Below are 26,897 nucleotides of genomic sequence, written 5' to 3'. Positions count from 1 at the left end.
CCCGGTCTAATCAAGAAGCACGTGCTACGCACTGCTGCTCCTGCCCACCTGGCTACGGAGGTGCCTATTGCAGACAAAGACATTCTGACCTAACTCATGGCATTTCTTCAGCATGGTCCTATATTCTAACAAATTGTCATTCCATGTGTGCTTAATATCATTAGTCCCCACATGAATGAATGCTAAAACTTCAAAGCTTAGAATCTGAAAGTTTAAATTTTGCATTCAGGGATCCGTGTGTAACCCCCTTAAAATCTGACAGTCTGTTGGTGACATCATTAATTATTGCTCCCGGCAGACATACCCTGGTTCTAGTCCACCTATCCTTATTACAAAAATATTTCCAGATTCCCTGACAGTGGAGTCTCCTAATAGAACTAGGTCCTTCTAAATCAGAGCAGTTTGCACTTGGTTATTCTGCTCTGAGGCCCAAATGGGGAGTGCATCACTTGGTAGGTTACTAGAGTCGAATCCCTAAAGAGCTCCCAGCTGCATTATTCTTAAGGCAGTGGTGTCCAACCTATGGCCCACTGGCCAGAGGATACTTTTTATATGGCCCATGCAGAAAATGAACTAAAACAGCATTTTAAATTTTGTAAATTATCAATCAAAATTTTCTCATTAAATGTTAAGTTTTGTCCAGTAAATGTTATTGTGCATTGTAAGTACTATAAAGTTTTTGAATATTTTCAGTGTATCGTTATATTTATTTATTCACCTTAAAACTGAAAAGCAGTAATCCTTTTCTGGTTGTAAATTTTCGAAAGTGAGCATTTAAAGAAAAAGGCATTTTTTTAAAAAACAGAAGTATCATATTTTTATAATTTTAATAAAATCTAAAAAGGAAATTGCTGACAGATTTCTTGCACATAAAAGTAATGGTAATTTGTATTTTTTTATATATAGCCTGAAAATAAAAAACATTAACATGAAAAGAGATACTTCCTTTTAAATGTAACAAGATATGGAAAATATAACACACTAATTTTTCTCAAATCATTCAGTGTGGCCCGCAAAATCACCAGATGAGCTATGATTATTCACTAGGTCGACCTTGGAATACATGCCACAGGTTCTGCAAACGATGAAATCATGATTCACCTGGAAATCGCCATCGGCTATTTCTGTGAGTCACGATACCCTTTGACGAAGTGTTCAAGGTGAATCTTGTCACAACCATTGTTAAAATTTCCTAAATATCACAGAAAGTAACTTTTAAAAAATTATATTTATAATATTATAAAAATTAAATTTACAAACTATTAGAGAGAAAAAAAACTTACATCAAAATAAATTTTACAATATATTAAATAAATTATTTAAAAGCAATTATCTAGCCACCTTAATCCTAATCTAATCCTCTAATCACCATACTCTTCCTGCACTTCCTAGGAGCACTATGAAGACATGTCTACTCACTACAAATGCCAACAGTCGAAATGTATAAGTGCATTGACTAGTCATGCTCAGGAGATGAGTGTAATTCTGAATTGCCATATGCCATACGGGTGAATGTACCACCTGCTACTTACTGCTTCACCATGCATTGTGCAACACAATATCTGCTACATATTTTTCCTAACATTTTAACGATTATTGTGTATTTGTCCCATGCAATCCAGATAATCAAGGTCTGGAAAATCTGAATAATCGAGTTTCTACTGTATTTCAAGTATTTGGGACTGTTTAAAATATAATTTCCTTGGCACTCTCTTACATAGTCATGAGCTGATTTAATGTTGCTGACAATATCTGTTTGCTTTACAATGAAGTGGTAACATAGAGTTCAATAAAAAATAAAGTAAAAATATAAAAAAAAAAATTCTGAAAGAAATCTGGGGCAACATCACACCCCATTATGTGAAAAGGTCTATGAGTAATAAAGACAAAAAATGGATGACAAAGACATTTCTTTCACAGGAATAGAGGACTTGAGAGAATTTTCATTCAAGAGAAAAAATGCCAATGGAATAAGAGCATAACATGAGCAAAGACTTTAAGGACAACTTGAGAAATGCCATCAGAATTATAACACTTTCTAGTAACAAGACTGTTCAAAAAATCTTCTGATCTCTTTATTCGTTCTTTATAGAAATAAGGAGAAATTAACACAAGATATGAAATCTGTGATTTTGTCATTACAAAATCAGTAATAAAATCTTAAAATGACATTTTTTTCACACAATCTTTTTTCTCAATAGAGAATATCACATGGAAAGACAAGTTCTGTTGTCCCCTGACTGATCAGACAATTTTTTTATCAGCTTTAAGTTCATAATAGAATGCTCCTCTTCATAATTCATTTCTAAGATGGCAAGATAAATTGCTAAAGAAATGTAAATGATTAGCATAAAAACATGCACATGTAATGGTATTAAATTGTCACCACCACTTTGAACATTTTTAAATTACAAGGACAAAAGACAAAAACATTATAATTAGTATAGTGATAAAATCAACTCTTAAAGTTACATACTTCAACATCCAAAAAAAAATTATTCAGTGATAGTTTTTAATCGCTCATCTACTCAGATGAAATTGATACACCCATAAAAATGCATCTACCAAAGTAGATGCATTTTTATGGGTGGTTTGGTTTGTTTGGATTTTTTTGGCGCATTAGCAACTAAGGCTATGATGCACTAAGACTAGCATCTACCAAAGGACCCAAGAAGCAGAAGTGCCTATAGCTTACAACAGTCTTAACACTTTCACTGCCACCTTTATGAACCAAATTCAAAAATTATGGGATTGACACCATCTGGTTTAGGGAGAGCAAACGTTTTGGGCATTCTTCTCACAAGGGCTGAATTAGTCATCCACTGGTGAAAGTTGCTTGACAAAAATATCTGGTTTTTATCATGTCAAATCAGAAGAAAATGGTTCTTAAAGTCAGGTGGCTTTTCATCCAAGTGGATCAAAAACTCCATGATGCACAAGGTATCAACATGTTTGTTATGTTTGTTATTTGGTTTTTAGGAGCATTAGCAACTAAGGCCATATTGCTCCGGGATATGCGGTGGTCATTCCCTGACCTTTCCGCATCCTCCGTATTTGGTGGTGACGGGCTCGAACCCCGGTCTAATCAAGAAGCATGTTCTACGCACTGCCGCTCCTTCCCACCTGGCTACGGAGGCGCCGTATCAACATGTTAATCTATCCCTGGGTTCATACCATAGTGACAAACATAATACTAACTAATCCTCTGGTAGTGAAGTAAAATTGTACATTTTTCTCGCAACAAATTTGCAATTATGAAAATGTAAAATTTCGCAACCAGCTAGAACTGCCTGAGTGCTGTGAATTATCAAACAAAAATATGTACTAAACTTCAAATTAACTTTGTTTTGCTGTGTGGTATATGAGGTCAGGAAGGGAGTTCAGATAACCAATATTTAAAATGAAACTACATAAAATTATCAAAGCTCCACTATTTGACATGCATTTAATGTTCAATATTCAGTATTTGGTGTGTTTTAATTAACAATGACAATTTTTAGAGAAATGCAATTACAGACATTAATTAGCAAAGTGAACTATTAGGGATGGCACAATACAAACTACTTGAAGGAAATGAGCTATCTGTGATGGAGAATTTGTATTCTTCACATTATTTTTTTTATATAAAAGGGTCAGTATCACATTTATAATTGCAACATCATTTAATTTAATGTTGAAAGAGCAACTCATATTGTAACTGTCAGATGAATTAATGAGGCTCGTGGCACAGAAGAAAAATGTATGGGATGCATATAGATTATCAGGTGACACTGAAGCCTATGGCAGATATAAGCTTGTCTGTAATCAAGTCACAAAGGAGGTTAGGCAAGTGAAGACAGATTACAAGAAATCTTTGGCAAAGGATGCAAAGAGTTCTTTACTTATGTAAACTCTAGAAGGAAAGGGATGAATCAGATTGGACCACTTAACATAGATGGGTTGACTATTGATGATCATGCTCAGGTAGCTGATAAACTGAATGAGTATTTTGCATCTACATTCACACATGAGGAATTATACAATGACGGGAATGCCAGAAGTTTATCAAACTAACAGGGAGCTAAGTGATTTTGTAAAAACTGAGGAGAAATTGTTGAAGTTAAACATAAGGAAGGCACCTGGGGTAGATGGGATCTATTCAGTTATATTAAAGGAGGCAGCAAAGGAAGTAAGCAAACCCTTAGCCATAATTACGAGAGCTTCCTTGGACCCATGGACCGGAGGTGTGTAAATGTATCACCAATTCACAAAGGGGATTCACACAAAAGGTGGCACAACTATAGACCTGTTAGTTTGACTTGTGTTCCAGGGAAAATAATGGAGTCACTGGTTAAAGCATTGCAGGATATCTAGACAAGACTGCAGTAATAGTTAAGACACAGCATGGGTTTGTTAAAGGGTCTGACCAATTTGAATGGATACTATGATGTGGTCACAAAGGAACTGAATGTCAAAAATAATTTTGATATCATATCCTTGGATTTCAGGAAAGTTTTTGATACTGTTGCACATGGAAGGCTACTGTACAAATTGTAGCAGTGTGGTATTAAGGGAAAGTTTCTACAATAAATAAAAGGATGGCTGAGTGGGAGAAAACAGAGTGGTAATCAATGGACACTGCTCTTCGTGGACTAATATTATTAGTGGAGTTCCGCAGGGTCCGGTGTTGGGCCCATTGTTGTTTTGTATATTTATCAATGATATTGATGAAGGTATATCAGGATTAGTATCCAAGTTCGCAGATGATACAAAGGTTGGCAGGGTTGTTAACGACAGTAAAGATAGTATGCTACTCCAACTGGATCTAGATAAGTTTAACATTGACAAATGCAAAGTACTGCATATAGGTATCAATAACCCAAGAGAAATGTACCAACTGTGTTGTACTACACTCAAGGAAGTTTGTTGTTTGTTTGTTTGGTTTTTAGGAGCATTAGCAACTAAGGCCATATTGCTCCGGGATATGCAGTGGTCATTCCCTGACCTTTCCGCATCCTCCATATTTGGTGGTGACGGGCTCGAACCCAAGTCTAATCAAGAAGCGTGTGCTACGCACTGCTGCTCCTTCCCACCTGGCTACAGAGGCGCCACTCAGGGAAGTGGAAAGTGAAAAAGACCTGGGGGTAATTGTGGAGTCAAATATGAAGTTCGCTGAGCAGTGCAGATGGGTGCCAGGGCAGGTCGTGGAGTCTTGTCAATGATATATAGGAATTTTGCAGGGACAGGGAGTTGATTATCCCATTGTACAAGGCAATGGTCAGGCCACACCTGGAATATTGTGTACAGGTCTGGAGGTCTCATTTTAAGAAGGATGTAGAGTTGCTAGAATGAGTACAAAGAAGGGGAACAAAGGGGTGCTCTTACCAAGAAAGGCTAAAGTTGAGCAAATTGCAGCATCTGCAAGGTGAGGTGCATAAGGCCTTGAATGGGTTGAGCAAGCTGAATGCTAATGGGATTCTTCCTCTTGCTCAGATTAAGAACCTCAGGAAGCATAGATTCAAATTTAGGAAAGATAGTTGTAGAATCGATGTGCGGAAATTTGCCTTTGCCTGCAGGCAGTTGATTGGTGGAACAGACTTCCATCTTTTGTTGTGGAAGTTTATAGCCTAAATAAATTTAAGGCTGAGCTGGACCAGCATTTGGAAAGAATGGAGGGGTAAAATAGGAGTTTTTTTTTTTTTTTTTTTTTTGCTGATGCTGCATAAGCATGCTTTCTTGCATCATATGCCTCTACTGATGCTAATGCTAACTTCTCAACAGAGCAAGTGTAAAAATCTTTTAGCTTACCCTTGTTTAGTATTCTGTTTATTTTATATCCTATTGTTGTAAAAATACTGTTGAAGTGATAATCTCCTCAGAGATATGTTAATACAGTTATATTTGGCAGCAAAGTGAAAGAATTACATGTTCAAAGAATAAACTTGAGTAGCATATGTGCATGACACAACAAATGACTGTTGAAATTTTACTACCTAGTTTAAAAAATAATAAAACAAGGGAAATAGAACAATGGCACTGTCTGAATAATGTGGATGGATTATGGATAATACAGTTGACATTAAGGCTGAAATAATTTAATTGTGGTGTATTTTTTAATACATTAAACCCTCGCTAATCCAGTTACAGTTAATCCGGAAATACGAAAAATTCTGTTCACAGTTGAGTACTGTACTTTAAAGACATGGAATTTAGGAAGGCAGATGAGTCACTCTGACTCCACAGAGAGAGAGAGAGAGAGAGAGAGAGAGAGATGGAACATACATCACGTTGTTTTGCATGTTGTTCACTGTGTCGGACGGATGTTATTGCTTATATCACTTCATTTGCATACTTCTTTATAAGAAGTATGCAAATGAAGTTAACATTTTATATACATGTATTATGGGTTTATATAATTGTAGGCTAAACCACAACATCACTGCCTTGTCAGAGTCTTCATATGTAGACTGTTTCATAGTTTTTCTGATAGCCATACCTTTAATGCTATGAGATGTGCCTGCAAAATCTAATAGCTTCCTTTTTTTTTTTATGATGTTGCATACGGTTTGGTTACCAACATTATAATGGATGCACCATTTTCAAACTTTTAAATAATTTCAAGTTTTTGTTCAATTGAAAGCACAACTCTTTTGCATTTACCAGTCAATTTTGAAATTTCTAAACAAAAAAAAAATATTTACTAGAAAAAAAAAATAAAACAAATACATAAATAACGAAACTAAATTTGTCTTTTTGCATTGCAACGGAACACAACAATCCAAGCGACACACTAAAATAAACTAATTATTTGTTCTCTTTCCATTGTTTTTTTTTTTTGAGCAGCAGGTATCAAGACAGCAGGGGTTTGCAGGATAACAGATACATTCATCTCCCAATCAAGACTTATAATGCCACTTCTTGTCACTTATTTACGACTTGCAAAATGTCTGTTTATTACCTGAATTTTATGATTTCCAGTGGATATTTTTTTTTTTTTTTACTTTGGAGTCTTGAAGTGTCACGGTAAATTGAGAGCATGTACAACTTCTGAGTCTTCTATCGATGGATAAATGTATTGTTCTTTTTATAGTTTTTAAATAAAGGCTCTACAGTGATACTTTTTTTTTTTTATTTATTTATTTATTTTCATTAGCACCATCTATATCATTAACTTTTCCATTTATTTGTGTTATAAGTTTCCCCCCCCCATTTTAGGGCAATCTTTTGATTCACTAATCTGGATTATTGCTTAATCCGGATAACCTCTCCCCCTAATCTGGATTAATAATTACTGTATTGACCGTAGTGCAAAAACATTACGTTTTGTCCACAATGTAATATTGACTACGGTGCAAAAATATATTCTGTACACAAGTTTGCAGTTAGTAAAAGCAGAGACAAAATGAACTTCATTTTCTAAAGCAAAAGTTTTATTTTAGGTGCAATCTTTGTTATTCAAATAAAGTTAGGTTGTTATATATGTGGATACATAAAAAGTTCCAGAGAAAAGATGTCAAAGAATGCAGTTTGCAGAAAGTAGCAGGTACAATATTTGTATATTTTCTTTTGATAGATTTTTGTTTATTTACAATATTATTGATTGCAATTTAAAACCTAAAAATATAAGATGGGAGAATATAGTCAATCAGCAGTGTATTCAAGAAGAGCGAATGTTTTTCAAACAGAAGCTGAATTGTGTTTTCTATTTTTAATAAAAGTTGAATGGAGTTTTATCTAAATTTTGATGTGACTTGCAAATGTTTGATTTTTGAGTTCATGTTGATTTATGGTTTGAATATACAGTGGCAGACAAAAAAAAAACTGCATCACTTGTAAATTTTGCAAATAATGTGTTTAGCACTGCATTGTGGGTTGCAGAAATGTTCTTAATACATTTGTTAGATGGGATATATATCTCTGCAAATGAAATCCAATAAAAAGACCACCCAATATACTGAATTACCTTAAATATCTTCCCAAAGGGTAAAATGCGTAATTAATGGAAATAATAAATCATGCAAATGGCAATCATGACAACCAAACATACATTTTATTGCATTTACATGTACAAACTGAAATGACAAGTTAACGTAATAGTATTATGTACTGTAAATCAGTAAAATAAGTCCTCAATATTTTGTTGTTCCTCCTCGAGCTGCAATTGCAGCCTTGCAATGATCTGGCACAGAGTTAATCAACTTCTGTATATGCGGTTGACCAATTTAGTAAGCACTCTTACAATGCTATCCTGCAGCTGAATCTTCCTTGTTGGCTTCTGAGCAATTTTAAATGGCATTATGTACCAGCAATTTTCAATAGGGTTCAAATCTGACTGTTGCTGGGCCAGTCAAAAACTGTAATACCAGCATTTCTGAGGTATGACTGCAACTTAAGAGAAAAAAATGAGAGAAAACATTGGTGTAAGTATGTTTTAAGCCTTGTGAGACAAGAAGACAAAATCATTAAATCTACATAGCATAAAACTTACAAAATTTTGCTGTGTGGGAAGGCACCTAGTCCTGCTGAAAAATGCAGTTTTGGATGTCTGTGTGGTGATCCCTAATAACGGGTTTCAGGCACTCCTCCAAGATAGCAGTATAGGTTTCTGCATTCACCGTTCTGTTAATAAACTTAATTCACCCCACCCCTTTGCTTGTTATGCATCCCCAAACCATCTGACTAGCGGGGAACTTTACAGTCAGTGTTATACAGTCAAGATGGTGTGTCTCCGATTTTTGTCTTTTGACATATCACTTCCCATCCGAACCATGCACGTTGAATTTCGATTCGGCAGAAAGAATGAGTGTCCCTTTGCTCTTTTGTCCATGAAACATGCATTTTAGCCCAAGCATGTCGCTTCTTCCTTGTTTGGTCAACGAAGGCTTCGTGGGCCGATAGGCATGCAGACCACATTCCAAAAGCCATGTTTGGATAGCTGGTGCACTTGTTTCAACATCAGAGGCCATCTCAAAGTCCAGTTTTAGATCAGGAGCACTAGCATAGCAATTACGAAGGCATAGCCATTTCAAATATCAATCTTGGAAAGGCGTAGTCACTCTCTCTTAAGGCCTGATCCAGGTCTTTTCTTCACATTACCAGTTTCAAGCTTTAATTTCAGTACCTGGGATACTGTTGACTGGTGGCAGCATATTTTATCAGCGATATCACACTTTCTATGTGTGCTATCAGCAATAGCACATATAGAAAGCCCTTCCTGGAGCAGAGCAACAGCTACACTTTTTCTTTCTTGGTGTCAACTGAACATATTGAGCCATGCTTACACCTCCACAAAACAGGATACTAATGAACGTGTATAGCCTTCTAATGCCATATTTATAGAAACGGTTGATGCAATAGAAGTGTTATCTGATACAATATCTTTGCTTTGCAACAAACAAAATTACTGTAATCAAACAATATCTTATACGTTTCAATACAAATGTTACTTTTTTTTTTAAGGTGATGCAGTTTTTTTGTCCACCACTGACTGTATATAAACTGAATTTTTGAATTTTGTATGTGTATTTATGTTCTGTTTGTAAACTAAAGCATTTTTCCCTTACTAAGGTGTGTCTGTAATCAATATTTTCTTATAAATGAATGGAGCCTTTTAAGTCAGCCTAAACCTTAAATTTTGAAAAAAAGGGAATATTTCTGACAAACTAGTCTTAAGTAGGAATACTATGAACTTGGTGTTTTTAAGAAATAAACACAAAGCAGCTTCAACTTGACTTGAAAAAGAAGTACTGATCCAAAACAAGGCCTACATCTCACACACATCTTGATTTACTCATATATCTGCCTAAGAGATCACTCAAAATAATCTTTACAATGATTTGGCATACATTATTTTCTTTGAAATCTTAATAAACTTAAACGTTGTAATTTATTATTTTCAAAGAACTTACCTCTTCTCTTTACCAAAGCTGCTGTCACTCTGTTGTTTATTTTTCTTGCTGGTTGAAAATCTAATTTCAGGATAAGTGGAAATAATACTGAAATGAAATAAGAGGTAAACAAATACAAAAAATAAAACATCAAAATTTAAGTGCCTTAAAAAAATAACATTTAAATTCTTATATTTCATAATATATTATGGCTATAAATTGTCCATATCCAGATCTTTGTTTTTGATGGTAAAAAAAAAAAACTAGAACACTATAACCTCTCCCTAAGACTATTTCTAAGGGGTGAAAACTCCCAGACAAAGTTCCCTGTTTTATTCTCAAGATTCATACCCATTTTTGTTTCTGTATGGAAATTTTACCATATCCAGCTGATTGCAAAGAAAGTTGCTAACACTTTACTACCATTCTTTCACCTTTACTTCAATCCTTTACAAATAGAAACATCCATTAACTGCTAACTCTTATACTACTTCAAAATCTTCCATTTTATTAAGAATTGTCAACCAAGATTGTCTTTGATCTCTATGTCCTTGATCTTTCATAGTACCGTTTCTTGAAGTCTGATTTTTGTAAGATCAGTGTCATCGAGAAACAGGGCTTCTCACTATCATGAAGCATAAACAACTCTAGGGTTCATTCCCATTTCCTGCAGTTTTTATTCAGAATTTGAATATCCTTTGGGCTAAATAGCAGCAAAATATCATCCACATATTATAATAATGATCCAATTTTTATTTCTCCCATAAGCATTGTCAGTAACTTACATTCTTTTATTAAATAGTCCTGGAAATTTATAAAATGAAGTGCAATCAGATGCAACCCCACCTTTTATTCTAAGCTTAACCTTAATCCATTTTCCAATGCTTCCCTTCGATCCTCACTGTACATTTTCCATTTGTATAAAATGGCAAATGTACAAGGGACAAGGTATTCTTGTATTGATTGCGGCCTCCAGGGTTACCCCTATATACCGCTGTAGCATCTGTAGGTTATTTATAGCCGGCAAGTGTGTGTGTGTGTGTGTGTGTGTGTGTGTGTGTGTGTGTGTGTGTGTGTGTGTAAGTATATATGTGTGTTGTGATGGTTGTTGTTTGCCGGCCCTGGAGTCTTAGCAGCCGGGAGGTAGGGAGCAAGCTACCTGCGTCCCGACTCCCGTCCCTAGCCACGTGGAGGCGCTCCAGGAACTATCTAAATTACACTTAGTGGGATTCCAACAAGTGGAATCCCGGTTATAGTAAATAATGAATAGGGAGGATAAAGTAGGAGAAAAGAAAGTAGAAGAAGAAATGAGAGCAAAACACTCTCTCAGGAAAAAGAAGAAACAGGAAAGAGGAAAACACTAGTTGGAAAATCTAACAAGCGAGAGAGCTTGAAGAGGTAAAATTTTGAAGCCTGAAGGCTTGTACATTTGAAAGAAAGATTCCCCTAGCCGGGAAGGAAGCCCAACTTGCACCGACAAGGGGAAAAAGAAAAGTCTCAAGGAAAGAACATAGGTAATTGTACAAGTGGCTATTAGATAGCCACTTAAAAGAATAAATTAAGATAAATAATAAATACTTATGTCACCGATATGAAACATAGCAGTAAACATATTAACAAATTACACTGCATAAGCAGAGAGTAAAATATACAATATTTACAAAATAAGTAATTAAAATCTTGGCTGAAAAATTAGTCAACCAAGAAATTAACAGAAATAGTCAACCAGAAGAAATGTAGAAACATATATACAAAACACAAAGAGACAAACAGAACTCACCCAAGGCAAAGATATGCCAAAGGCAAAACCAATAAATACTGTACAAATAAATTAGTTAACCGAATCAAAAGCAATTCTAAATTTAAATCTAAGTATAACAGATCAAAATAATAAGTTAAGTATTAAACAATAATTAATTAATATGCAGAGAAAATGTCTCTGCACAAGTAATCTAATCTATAAACATATGTACACAACCAGCAAGTGCAAAGCTGCTACCACAAGCTGCGAAAAACAAAACTTGTTTCAAATAACAAGACACGTAGAATTAACAATAATGCATAGGTAAGCATTAAAAAAAAAAAATTAAAAAAAATGGATGTCAATTGCCAACAAAGCAATTGGATCTGAGAGGGCGGGGAGAGGTCCATCCCACCCCTCAGAACCAAAACCCATTTACAACTAAAAATGCTAGACTAAGAACTATATGGTACTAGCAAAAACCCAACTGATTGCAGCTGCAATCAGGCAGGAAAGAAAAATACAACAAATAATCAGCCCCGCAGGAAAACAAAATTAAATCAAAACACAAGCAGCAAGAGAAGCAGCCAGCAGTAAGACAGGCTAGAGAGGAAAATCATCTCACTCAACCAGAATAGCCAACTGAAGGTTGGATCTGAGGGAGCAGGGAGAGGTCCATCCCACTCCTCAGAGCCAAACAGACAACGCAAGAAGAGAAAAACTGTCTCTTCAACATAATAATGAGCTAACTACACAAGTAATGTACAATATAAACATTTAAGATTAACTGCTGATTTAAAACACAATAAAATCAGTTACTCTCAATTCTGAGAGCAAACAACAAATCAAACAAAAGCACCATGATATTAACAAGATAATTACAGTATTTACAAAATACATACAATTTAACACAGAAAATCATTTCAGGCAACCCGGACAGAGTTCGAAGTGGGAGAGGGGAGGTCCATCTCTCCCACTCGGCCAGGCAAAAACCTGAAACAAGTCTCCAGAAAAAGACGCAAAAACTCTGCGTCCAAAACACAAGACAATTTAGGCAAGGAAGAAACTCCTCTCAAAAAAAAAAAAAAAAAAATCAATACAGTAATATTTATAAATATTAAGAACAAATAACGAAATCAAGGGTTATTCCTTGATAAAGCCGCTCTTCTCCGGAAGACACTATTAGCAAAAGAAGAGAAGGCAGAAAGAGAGTCCGCCGAGCCAACCAGGCGCCAAAAATCATCTAAATTATATACATTTGTACAGATAGACAATTGTTGTCTTAAATCCACATATAAATTACAATGTAGGACAATATGTTCAACCGTCTCCTCAGAGCCACAAGAGCAGAGAGGAGAGGGGACGAGTCCAAATCTATACAAACGAGAATTAATTCCATGTCCCGTGATTAAGAAAGTGGGAAATAACCCAAGTTGAAGCCAGTTAAAATTTTTATCTTTAATAAAAACACGAGGAAAGAAAGCGTATGTGATTCTGCCGAGAGAGGAATCATCCCAAGAGTGTTGCCACTCTTCCAAAGAAAGATTGGAAAATCTGGCCAGATCAACATTTGTAGAGTTCTCATAATTATTAGCAAAATCTCCCACCGAGGCAGGAGAGAGAGATTTCCTATGGTAAGACAAGAAATGCAATATAATTTCCAGGTAGATAGAGAGACGACCATTAATAACAAGCAGGGCATCAGTAGAAACAGTTCTACATGCCCTGCAAGTATATAGAAGGAAGGACCGCTGCGCCTGCAGAAGGTATTTTTGGACCAGTGAATTAAGAATTCTGAAGCCCCAAGCGCCAGCACCATAGCAGACGATGGGGATGAAGATACACTTGTAGTAAAGACCAAGAGAAGACGACTTAAGATTCCAGAGGGAACGGGCAAGACGCAACAGCCAGCCGGTAAGAGAACGGATTTTCTGCCGAAGGTACTTACAATGGGGAATGAAAGATAAACGATCATCAATCACCACCCCAAGGTATTTATATTCACTTACCAATTTAACAGCCTGGTCAAGAATTTTAACCACAGGGGAACGATTACGATTCAGTAGGCCTTTCAGAAGAACCTGTTTAGTTTTAGGGACTGAAATGGAGAGTTTATGGAGGGAACACCACATGTGAAGATCATCCAAGATGTGGTTTGCTTTAATTTCCAATTCTAGACGAGAATTCCCAGGTACAAGCAAGGCAAGATCGTCGGCGTAGGCAATGTTGACAATATCATCATGAGGGGCATTTAGCCATCCATCAAGGACCACGTTCCAGCAAACAGGGCCAAGAACGGATCCCTGAGGACAACCCCTAGAAACCGGCCTCGTAATCAAGCAAAAACCGGAGGAGACCACAAGGCTTCTATTATTGAAATAACTAGAAATTAGTTTGTAGATAGGACAGGAGACCTCGGCCTCCCGAAACCTCGCCAGGACACTCTGCCACCATAAGGTGTCAAAGGCCCCTTTGAAGTCTACAAAGAGACCGAGAACGTATTTAGAAGGAGATGCTCGAACAGTGCTCAGGAGAAGATTAATTGCATCTGTAGTTGATTTACCTTGCGTGAAACCAAACTGGGAAGAAGAACAAAGATTTTTTGAGTTATAGTAACCCTTGAAACGTGAAACCAGAAGTTTTTCCAACAACTTGCCAAGAAAAGGAAGAAGGGAAATTGGACGATAAGAAGAAGGAGAGGCAACTGGATTGCCAGGACTCTTGGGAAGGATTTTTAAGTTGGCAATTTTCCAGCGATCAGGGAAAACACCAAACCGAAGGCAAGAATTCATTAGGATAGAAATAAGGATAGGTTTGATTTTCCAGATTCTTTTAATCACAGAAACCTCCATGAGGTCCAGACCTGGACTTTTGCCAATAGTAAGGGTATTAATGGCAGAATCAATTTCTATATTAGTGAAGGGATCCTCAGAAGAAGAGCCTTCAAACACAAGATGCTGTAATCTAAAAAGAGTTTGTTCATTGCTCTCAGGAACAGAGATGTCCCTGAGAAGCAATTCATCCAAGATGGCATCAACAGATGCCGACCAAGTTAAAGTTTCAGTGGAATTTGGAACATGGATCGAGGTCTGAGGAATATGTGGGTGGAGTTTAGAGGCAATGACTTTATAGGGTAAACCCCAAGGATCTGATTTAATAGTTCTTTCCACGAGACGAGCCCAAGCCTGGGCCTTCTCCTCTCTAATACTGTTAAAATATCTGTTGCGAGCTGCCTTATACAAGTCAGCAAGCCTATTTACTTCAATTGGTGGCCTGTTATTCCTTCTAGCTCTATTAAGGTTTCGCCTGGTAGTCCTAAGATCTCTTCTAAGAGAGGAAAGACCATCAGACCACCAGGGAACAGAATTGATTCGACGAGATTTTTTAAGAAAACTAAGGTCAGAGACCTCAGTAATAATTCCAGTTATCTTTTCTTCCAGGGAATTTGGATCCAATTCAGAAAGATTAGAGATGAAATCCTCATTAACCAAACTCAAAAGATTAGAGTCGAAAATGCTCCAGTCAGAACCCTTAGTTTTATAGCGAGGGAAATCATGATTAACTCGAGGGGAAGAAGGCCTAACAGTGGTGACCAGGTCAAAAGTGATAGGGTGATGGTCACTGCTCGACCAAGAAGTACGAACCGACCAATTATTTATACCGAAAGAAAAAGCACGATTTGAAAGTGTGATGTCAATGTAAGATTGACCCTGCGAACTGGAAAAAGTTGGGGGATGACCCTGGACATTATGGACAATTAAGTTTTTTGCAACGATGAAATCCTCAAGGAGATCACCCTTGGGGTTAGAAGTAGGGCTTCCCCAGAGGGGAGAAGAAGCATTAGAATCCGTCATAATGATTAACGGAAGACCAGAAAGTCTGGTTAACAACAGTTCCAGGTAATTTAAGAACGGCTCAATAGGCTGTGCATACTGCGAACATCGCATGTACAAAGAGACGGCATAAATCCTACCGAAGGAACCCTCAAGACAGGCACAAGCAGCAAACTTGGAGCAGAGACTATTGATCTTAGTAACCGTGATCAGAGGGTCCACGATAACCAGAGCAGCCCAAACCCTAGGCACCGCGTTGCCTCCAACCCCAGACGTATCAGGGATAGATTGAACTAACTGAGATTGACAGGGCAAGCCCTTAATTACACCTTTATAGGAGTATGGCTCCTGGAGAGCCAAAACAGAAAATTTATGTAAAGAAATTAAACTAGATACATCATTAATAACAGATAAACTTCGCTGACAATTTAATTGAAGGAATTTTACACTCATATTTACAACTGTAGTATGGGTACTATTCATAAGATGTCCTGAACCTCACCTGGTCTTGGGCCCTGAGATATTCGGGACAGGGAATGTCCTTGTAAGAATGGTCAGCTTTGCGTTTCCTAATTTTACAGTTGGGACAAACTATGGGGGAAGATTTACTGGGGCAATCAGAAATTTGATGGCCCTGACAACCGCAGTGCCCACAGGTGTGTTCAGGTGACCTACAATTTTTAGATGAGTGGCCATAGCCCAGGCATTTGAAACATCTAGAAGATATTATGAAATCCTTAATACCGTGGACTGACCACCCAATATAAATTCTATTATTATTTTGTAACAAAATATGCCTGATAGGGCCAGGGACCTCAATCACCCAGTGCTGGCAGTCCTTTTGCTTGGAATTCATCTTAAATCGAAATTTAACTAATTTCTTAAGATCCTCAAGGGAATAATCAGTGCCAATGAAGTTCTTATCATGAAGATCCTGGATGAAATCATCTTCAGAAGTGTCTTTACCAATGTCGTAGATAACTACCGTAGGATTTAATTTCTTTGGAGTGTCAAGAGAAAATTTTAAGTCTTTGAACTTCTGACACGATTGCAGGGAAACAAGGTCGGCTTTAGAAGCTGTTTCGATCACAATACCACGGTCCCGGACCTTGCGGACCGCCTTAATTTTAATCTTTCTAAATTCGTCCCTGAATTGAGTAGTAATTTCTTTCTTTACTTCCTCACTAGTTTTTAAATCCGAAGATTCAGAAGCTCGAACGATGATTATGTGTTGCGGCTGAATTGGACGCTGAGAAGATTGGGCCGGTGCCGTAGATGCCATGCTGGCATAGGTATTGGAAGGCAATGGAAGAGAAGCCAAAGGTGCACTGACAGAAGGAGCTGACCTTAAGGCACAAACATCCAGGTACTTGTGTTCCAAAACGTTAAAGATCTTAGTAACTTCAATCACAGTGGTTGCAGAAATATTAGGATCTGACTCCAAGACGCGAGTCAGTCCCGCAAACCAAAAACCGTGTCCACAGAAGCCTTCACAGTAGGGTGAGAGGGAGTAGAAGAAGTAGAACCCCTCTCATTACAAAACATATCAGGGAAATCTTTACCAATGTCACTAACCATAAGTATGGGATTCATATCAGCTCTCAATTCCACAGGGCCAATAGACAGGTTAGGAGGAGAGGACAAAGTATAGGTAGAGTCAAATTCTTGTGCACTTGAAGAGTCCATTTTAATAACTCAATGACGAACAACACTATAATAACCAAAGCTGGCACACTGAAAGATATGGTAGGGAACAGTCCTCACACCAAAATCAGTCAGAAACACCCAATAGAACAGGTATTATGGACAACTCAAAACGTTACCACTAGAGGGCGCTGTAAAAATTCCAGAAATTAAGTAATTGAATTTTAAGTATTCTCCCAAAGAATGAGCTTTATTTAGAAAAATGCAGCAGGAAAATTTTGTTTGATCTCAGTAAAAAATCAGGAGAAGAAATCGCACTAAAATGAAAGTAATCCTTTAGTTCCCAGAACTGGCCACCAGGTGGCGGTGTCAAACCGAATAACAGGCTGGGAAAAGGCTGTATACTAAATTTCACTTAAATCGGTTAAATAGGGGCTGAGATATGCCTCCAACGATTTCACATAAAAATGACAATTTCCCGGGATGAAAATAGGGTTTTGGTGAACTGGTAATATCTCCGGTAATTATTAGTCTATAGAGATGAAACTTCGTGGGTAGTAAGAAATGTCTGTCTTCATTACATATATGCAGTTTCCAGAGGAATAGAGTCACTAGTTGAGGAGATATTTTAGATCTCGTGAGCTGACCACCAGAGGGCGCTGGCGATAACTCCAGAAGAAAGAGGACAGTCTAAATTTGTCATTGAAAGAAAAACCAGGATGGTAGGGTCCATAGGAGCTGAGAAATCTCCAGTTTTGATAAACAGCCCAAAATAGCCCAAAGTCAATACTTAGGCCTAAGCAGATGAGGGTTGAGCAATGTCATCAATATATAAGTCACACGAATGTTGGAACACTTCTTACCTGTTTCTGAGGTAAAGTTAACTCAAGTCTCACCTAAACTTTTTTCACCTCAGTATACATAAAAAATAAAAACATCTTAAAATTAGAAAAGCAAAGTGGGTTTCTAATAATATGCACCTTAGTATAGTTATAAATGCAATTAGACAAGTCACTATGATTTCTTGCACCCCAGTGTATATAGAAAACTTAGTGCAAGGCAGTATCTACTCTAAGAAAGTACCCATGCTGCATCGAGAAATGGTGCTACTAATATTTTTTCGCAAAGATACAGTTAGGCCTTACCAAAACCATAACCATAAACACTCAAAATGGCGGATACCATAGAAATCTATATTCACACTTTAAAATGGCAGCCTCCACTGTAGGCAACCATTAAACTAAACAAGATGTCAGCCTGCATAATAAAAGTTCCCTCCAAAATAACCGGTAGTGATCGGTCATTGGCTGACCGAACGAAGAAGAAGCAATGGCGTCAAGTCGAAACCAAAACTAAAAATCTGAGGGCAAAGCCAAGTAAATAGTTCTCTTTTATGGCTGGCTATTGACACATAAAAAAGTTATCACCATATCCCCAGTGTCACCATCAGCCACCCTAAAGTTCCAAAATTGCGCAAAAACCCTTAACACCCCTACCACAGAGGGTCAAAGGCCAAACACAAGAAAAGTAATCTGACAGCAGAGGAGACAATGTTAATTAGCAGCCATTTTACCATGTTAAAATCTGTTCCAGTAACGCTAATTTTAAGAAATACAAGGACAGTTAGCAGAGCGCTACCTCTGTGCTGACAGACAAACTGAAGGTGTCAACAAACTCACAACAACTTCTTCTAACAGAGGACATACTTTTAACTTGGGGGGTGGCCTGAAAACACATTTTTAAAAATAAAATCCAGGAGACTCTGAAAACACGTCAACACAAGGCAAATGCTATCCACGATCTCTCTGGCAAATGTACAGTGAATTAATCCCTTTAGCTCTCAAAAGCTAAAGGGATTAAATCTTAATCCTTTTAGGTATTAATTCGTGCTTTCTACAGCATCAGCCCATTGCCTAAAGGCCAGAAGTGCAAAACAATGCGTACCCAGGTCTCTCGAAATTAGTTTGTTATATGGAAATTTTCTTAGTAATATGGAAACTATTTTCGACGTAATGAAAGAGAAAATCAAAAAAATTTGCTATATGGAAGTTTGTTAAAGAGAGAGGTCCGACTGTATATACAATAAAAATTTTTATATATATATACACTGGCGTTCAAAAAAAGTGCATCACCCCTTAAAATTGTAATTGTCGTCCGAATAATGTAAGTTTATGGCAATATTTCTTACAGATTGCATCAGGTAAGATTGACATGCGTAGGTGATGATGTAGGTGACTGATGGTGACTGCAGTTACAGTCAGAAGATGCCTCTTCAAAAATGAACTTGTAGCCAGACGTCCTAAGAAGCCTCTCCTTGCACAAAAAATGAAAAAGGCCCAATTAATTTGGTGTAAGGAGCATGTCAAACGGACCCCTGAGCAGTGGAAGTCAGTTATTTTCTCGGATAAGAAGAAATTCAACCTGCATGGCTCTGATGAGAGACAAACTATTTGCCGTAGATGTGGTGAAGAATACCATCCAGACTGTATGGTGTCTACAGTGAAATTCCCTACCAGCCAAATGATATGGGGATGCATTTCGTATCGTGGAGTAGATCACCTGAGGTTTATAAAAGGTTCTGTAAATGCCAATGGATACCTGGCTATATTGGAAGGCAAACTGCTGCCACCAGAGACCATTTCAACCTGCCAAGTAACTGCATCTTTCAGGACGACTCTGCTCCCTGTCATCAGGCAAAAAGTTTAAGTAGGCACTTCTGTAGTTACTTTAGCTTCATTTCTGCATTACAGGTTCAATAGTAATGTGTTTACATTTTTTACAGGTGAAAAAATGTTTGGAAGAACGGTCCATTACAACTCTTAGCTGGCCAGGAAATGGCCTGGACCTGAATCCTATAGAGAACTGTTGGCATCGTGTGGAATCTGCAGTTGAGCTAGAAAGAAACCAACACCCTTCGTGAACTTCGGGAAGCCATAATTCGTGTTTGGAATCATGAACTTCAGAAACTGATCTTGTCAATGCCTCGACGGTGTGCTGCTGTCATCAGAGCCAGAGGCAGTTCAATTAAATATTAGTTTGCATCTGGTGAACTTTTCATTTTGTTTTCCATTTAATATGATAAACTGAAGCAAACTGAGGGCGCTTCTGATAACATTTCAGCCATAATTGTGTTTATCAAAACTGTTGTATAAAGGTTGCAAATGCTCATTTTGGAATATTTTGAGAGCACCTGTCAAATATTACTTAGCTTTGCCTTAACTATTAATAAATATCTTTTGTTTATATTTTTATTTGGGATGCTAGTCATTAATGTAACGTACCATTGCAAAAAAGGTTAGAAATGTGAAATTCCTAGGTGATGCACTTTCTTTGAACACCAGTGTAAGAATTTAAAATAGCCAACCCAAAGGAAAACATGGACATTCATGAAACTGGAGCATCACACCACTATCAAATTTTTGACAAAAGAAGGAAATCTGCCAAAAGTTATACATGAATACATAAAAGCTGTATACGATGAGTCTGACCCTTCGGCATAACAGATAAAATTTTGATCTATGAAGTTTAAATGGGTCAAGGATCCACAGAAGTTGACCACTGCTCAGGAAGGTCAACAAAAGTGACAGCTCCAGGATTGTGCCAAAAAAAAAAAAAATTTAAAGCCTTGATTATGAAAGAGAGAGAAAGGCGTATTAAAGTATCTTCTCTGGCAGTTTTCTTTAGCTGCCACTTTTCTGACCATCTCTGGAGTCTAACTCATCCAGAAAAGGCTATGCTTGGCTGATCATTAACTATTCCACCAATCTTGATATCATTTGCAAATTCTGACACCACACCCTGTATCCATGTCAGTGTCATTTAAGAAGGGCAAAAACAAGAGTGGTCTCTGTACTGATCCTTGGGAAAATCCCACTTCTTACATTAGTCCAATCATCTGAAGAATAACCATTAATTACAACCTTTTGCTTCCTGCCCTGCAGCCATCCTGCAATTCCAACATGTCCCAAATGTTGGAACTGCAGGAAGAGTCAAATACCTATGCTGCTATTGTCAAAATTTTGAGAGAGGCCATAATGGAACAGAGATGATAATGTAAATATAAAGGAAAGAGAAGAGGGAAATTGACAAAGTGTCCTGCTTTTTCATGACAATGCTCCTGTGCACAAATCCCATAAAGCAATTGCTGCTCTGTGAGATTGCAAATTCCAGACAATAAACCTCTTCTGCCCTACAGTTCAGACCTGCCCAAAGTGATTATTTCCCCTACAGAAATCTCAAGAAACACCTACAAGGGTTTCAAGTGATCTCAAGAAAGTTCAAAATCTTTTTCACAAATCAGCACAAAGACCTCCTTTTTTCCAGGAATTTCCTCTTTTTCCTCAAATGGAGGAAATGTATTGAACGAACTCAAAGGGTGATTACTGAAGCAGATTACTTTTCAAGTGTCCTACAATATTATGTTCTTTTTTCAAGATCAACAAATCCCCAAATACAGGTTCTTGTTATACTTCCATAACTTTGCTGTAATTTGTCTTATTGAGTTTATTTGTTGCTGCATTCCATTGTCCTAAAAACCTTTCCTTCAATTGCCTTTCCCCAAGGTTACATTTAACAATGCTTTTAATCCTCTTCTCTAAGGTACTTGAATAGATTTTATCTAATACAGTAAGGAATTAAATTAATCTGTAATTTTGATATTCAACTTCATTTTCCTTTTTATAGGGTTATCTCAAAAGTAATGAACACTGAACACATGCTCCTCACTCCATACACCAACACGACTGATATTTATTGGGATAATAATTTTTTTAAGTTTAACCTCAGTGTGTCTGAAACAGTTCCTGCATTGAATGTCTCATAGAAGCTCTTTTAAATGGATGGTGATATTGCTTCAGATCAGATTATTACAATTTCAAATCAAAGCTTTTATCAAAATTGAAACTTTAGTTGGTCAAATGCCAACACAAGTTTATTTATGAGAGGTGTGCAGTGAGTTGAAGGTAGATTGTAGCATGATTTCACATTGGTCTCAAAAGTTTTGAAGACAAGCAATGCACAAGCAGACCAAGAATATCTATGGATAGCAGTCATTATTAATAATGATTTTGGAGGAAGAGAGACAATCCCAGGGGCTCACATCTGGTGAGTATGGGCTTGGCACACCCAGGGTCCTAAGCTGGATATAATCATTCTTCTCTTTCTTGGTGATTCCCTTCTACTTCTCTCTCTCTCTCTCTCTCTCTCTCTCTCTCTCTCTCTCTCTCTCTCTCTCTCTCTCTCTCTCTCTCTCTCTCACACACACACACACACACACACACACACACACAAGGTGACTCAAATTTTTTTTTGGCTGGTACAGCTTCCTTGCACCATATGGCTCATAATAATAATAATATGACCAGTGAAGAAATAGAAAAAGTAATCTGAAATACCGAAATGATATGTTCACCAAATTTTAATTCAGGTGTTACAAAAATGAAAGGTCACTGTCCAAGGGTCCCACATTTGCTGGTAGGTGAACAACAAGCAAAGTGTAGAGAAATTGCTACAGTTCCTCGCACACTACAGAAAAGGTGAAAAGTTTTAAAATGCATTGTTGCCATTAATGAGACATGGACATGTGACTTTGAACCAGAAGTCACAATCAGCTTAGTAAAATCATCCATCTTCACCATGCCCCTCTAAACAACATTTCCGGAAACAATCATCAAAGGTGAAACAAATGGTCATCACAACCTAAAATTATGCTGTGGTCACATGGCATAATTCACCAAAAGTGTCTGCAGATGTTGGAAGCTGGTGTGCTCCATGACAATGCAAAACAGGCCTAATATCAGTCTGTATAGCTTGCTTTCACTGATTAAAACGGGAAGCATTACCTCACCCCCCCCAATAGACTGATTTTTCTATTCCCCAACATTTGGATTCGTTTTAAATTATACACTTTTTGTGCATTACTTTTAGGATAACCATGGATAACCTTACAGTAGACAGCACAATTCATCTTTTAACATTTTTAATATCTGTATAGTGTCTGACTTTTCACAAATGCGGCAGCTAAACCAAAATAAAATTTTCAAAATCATGCATGAGCTAAGGTGCCAATATATTGTGGGATCCAAACTTATCTCCTAAAAAAACAAGGAAGTATGTCAATTCTTGGTTTTTTTTTTAATCTTTTATGCACATTGATGCCAAAAAACCAATGGTGAAATGCACTTTCCAATGAGGGATCACAACCTTAATTTTTTTGCTTCAACTTTAATTCACTTCTAATACATTTAATAGATTAGTAAGATAAGTTTTGTCAAATGCCAAAAAAAGAATTTATTAAAAAACTATTATGGTTTACTAGAAATTCCACTATGACACTTATCTTACTTCTAAAATAAATTAATATCATAACTTGATATCAGAAGTGCAGATAACTTAATTCTTATGCTGATTCCACTTCCTTGTTATTTTAGCTTCTGACTGATGGTGCCTAACAACATAAATAAATTTTTATTACACAGAGAAATCTATCACTTAAATGTGGCCAACACACAACCAATTTTTAGTTTCAATGGCCCACAATATACAAAAGTTTCTCGCCCTCAATGTGGAACATATCAAAAAATGCTTACTGAAGAAAATACATAAAAACATTAGTTTATGTATTTTTCAAAAATCTTTATACTTGCCTTCTGATACTGTTTGTGAAAAGTTCTTCAAACTGTGGGGATATAGTAGCCCTGCACAAAACAAGAAAAATAAATGCATTATTAAATGAGGAATTCATAATAAAGAAACTCAAATAACATATATTAATCTGAGGTCTAAAATTTCTTTTTTTTTTTTTTTTTTTTTTTCAGTTAAAATATATAATTTAGTTTGTTTGTTATTTGGTTTTTAGGAGCATTAGCAACTAAGGCCATATTGCTCCAGGATATTCGGTGATCATTCCCTGACATTTCCGCATCTTCCATATTTGGTGGTGACGGACTCAAACTCCGGTCTAATCAAGAAGCATGTGCTATGCACTGCCGCTCCTTCCCACCTGGCTACGGAGGCGCCATACAATTTAGTAAAGCAACTCAGCTTCTTTCAGTTGCAAATTCATCATACCTGATATTTCACAAAGAGCAGCCAATGGGTTTACAAAGTAGTCAATCTGATAATATTTAGTATTAGTATTAGCAATGACCACATGGTGCAAGGAAGATTATGGCTTATGCTGAAAAAAAAATAATAATAAAATAAAAAATAAAATAATGAGAATAAAAATAAAATAATAATAAGAAAAAAATTTTAAAAATAAGAAAATTAAAAAAACTAATAATAATTAATAAGAGAAAAGGAAATGGACAACCTATGCATTTCCCTCCTCCCGTAGGTAATTATCCAGCTGACCTTTGAATTTTCCCCAACTGTCAGCCTCTACCACCCATGTATTTAACTTATAACTCGCCAATTAAAATAAAACTTCCTGCAATCCAGTCTAAACATCTCTCCCTGCAACTTGAAATTGTTCCCCCTAGTTCTAGAATCATTTATAACTGTGAAAATTTCATCCTCATTCATTTTAACCCCGGGGGCTCACATCTAGTGAGTATGGGCTTGGCAAACCCAGGGTCCTGAGCTGGATATCATCATTCTTCTCTTTCTTGGTGATTCCTTTCTACTTTCTCTCTCTCTCTCTCTCTCTCTCTCTCTCTCTCTCTCTCTCTCTCTCAGGGGGTAACTTGGGAATTTTTTTTTTGGCTGTTGCAGCATAAGCCTCAGGCTTCCTTGTACCATATGGCCATTAATAATAATAATAATAATAATAATAATAATAATTTTACTTATCTCAGAGCCTTGAACACCTCTATCAAGTCTCCTCTAAGGTGCCTAGTTTCCAAGCTGTGCAACCCACATATTCAGTCTTTTCTCATACAGAAGCCCTTTTGCTGATCTCACCAGGCAAGCTACCAGTCTTTGGACCCTTTCAAGAAGCTCACTATCTTTCTTTAGGTGCGGTCGCCATACTTAACACAGTATTCCAAGTGTGGTCTAACAATAGCCTTATATAATGGGATTATGACATCCTTATCTCTACTAGCAATTGTTCGATAAATCATCGATAGGACATCATGGGCCTTCCTTGCTAGGCGACTTCATGTCTGACCATATCGTAATACCTAAGTCCCTTTCCTCCACTACTGGCTTTAGTTCAACTCTGTCAAGTGTATAAGTCATTTTAGGGTTACTGTTCCCCAGGTGCAATACCTTACACTTTGCTGGATTAAAGCATAGCTGCCATTTTTCTGACCATCCCTGAAGTCTCTCTAGGTCATTCTGAAAAATGACCTGCATGGCAGCAATCACTAACTACTCTACCAATCTTTACATCATCTGGAAATTTAGACATCACGCCTTCTATCCCTTCATCGATGTAATTTATGAAAATCAAAAACAACAGTATTGGTATTGTTATTTCTGGTGCAAGGGCTACTAGGGCCATACTGCACCTATCAACGGTACGGAGGTCAGACAAAAAACAACAGTGATCCTAATACTGATCCCCACTTCTTACCTCAACCCAATCTGAGAAATAACCATTTATCACAACTCTCTGCCCCCTGCCCTCAAGCCATCCAGCTAAGGATTTTCCCTGTGATTCCAACTTGTTCCAGCTTATAAAGTAACCACTCGTGTGGGACTGAGTCAAATGCTTTGCTGAAATCCAAATAAACAATGTCAAAATTATTCCCTAAGCCCAGCTCTTGCGTGACCCTGTCAAAATAGCTAACCAGATTAGTTAAACATGATTTTCCCTTTATGAAACCAAGCTAAGTATCCCTCAGAATTCCATTTCTATCTAAATGATTCTGAATTCCACTCTTGATCATTGTCTCCATGATTTTCCCTACTACTGAAATTAAACTAACCGGCCAGTAATTTCCCACTTCACTCTTAGAATCATATCAAAAAGATCTCATAATTGGCAAGTAATACACAAAAAATGTCACCAAATCCAACCTAAACAGACTTTATCACACACAAACTGGGTCACCACTAAAATATAACCAACTCCACAATGGTGGAAAATAAACTATTTAAATATCATAAAAGATGAGATGACTCACTAACAGCAGTATTCATTATATGCTAATATAAGCAGCATTTGTGAACTAATAATTGTAACAAGCACTGGAAAATATAGTTATCTGTCAAAATTTGGGAGAAAGGATGGAATCCAAGAATCCCCTCCACACAGAAAAAACTATGGGCTGTGACCAGGCTAACTCAGAATATTATATCACAAATATTGAAAATAATATAATCTAAGCACAGCAACGTGGAATCAATTTTTTTCCATTTTCAATGAGCAAATATATACTTAAGCAGGTAAAGAACCACGTAAAGTTTTGTTTCAATTTTGTAATTATTTTCACTATTAGCAATTATTTTATTTAACAGATATTTATTTAAAGTATATCCAGTAAAATAAAATAAAATAAAATATTTCCAGAAGCTTTCGGAACTCGTGTCCCTTTCTCAACTGACAGAATTTTTTTTTTTTTTTTTTTTTGAATACATTACAAGCAAAGTGTGGCACGTTACTCATTCGTCATTGTTGTAGCACGGACGTGTGCTGCCTTGCGCCAGTGATCATCCATCAATAAAACGGTTGTCTCCAGGATTGGATGTATATGCATGCCTTTCTGGCGATTTAATGCCTTAGGGTTGTTCATTATGTTTAGTGACTCTAGCCATAGGCGGTGGCGAAAGTGTCGCGCGTGGTCCACTATCTCAAAGTCGCGCTTGGGGTCAAGATCGTGGTTGGTAGCCCAAAAATGTTCTGCAAGCGCGGACTGGTCAGTTTCG

At 37.0% G+C, this 26,897-nt stretch overlaps 1 protein-coding gene across 1 annotated transcript in view; it reads right to left on the bottom strand.

Moving 5' to 3' along the window:
- Positions 1–26,897, bottom strand: part of LOC150091720 (uncharacterized) — a 92,923-nt gene that overhangs the window by 28,600 nt on the left and 37,426 nt on the right. Inside the window, exons 3-4 of the mRNA XM_090369451.1 lie at positions 23,729–23,779; positions 9,888–9,974 (exon numbers count right to left, since the gene is read on the bottom strand). Coding sequence (XP_090225577.1) covers positions 9,888–9,974; positions 23,729–23,779 — 138 coding nt within the window. The remainder of the gene's footprint in view (positions 1–9,887; positions 9,975–23,728; positions 23,780–26,897) is intronic.

The sequence above is a fragment of the Mastigoproctus giganteus genome, chromosome 1 (genome assembly GCF_048544385.1).
Source record: "Mastigoproctus giganteus isolate SK-2022 chromosome 1, ASM4854438v1, whole genome shotgun sequence".
NCBI lineage: Eukaryota > Metazoa > Arthropoda > Arachnida > Uropygi > Thelyphonidae > Mastigoproctus > Mastigoproctus giganteus.
The sequence above is the reverse complement of the archived record's forward strand: the minus strand, read 5'-3'. Positions and strand labels throughout refer to the sequence as shown.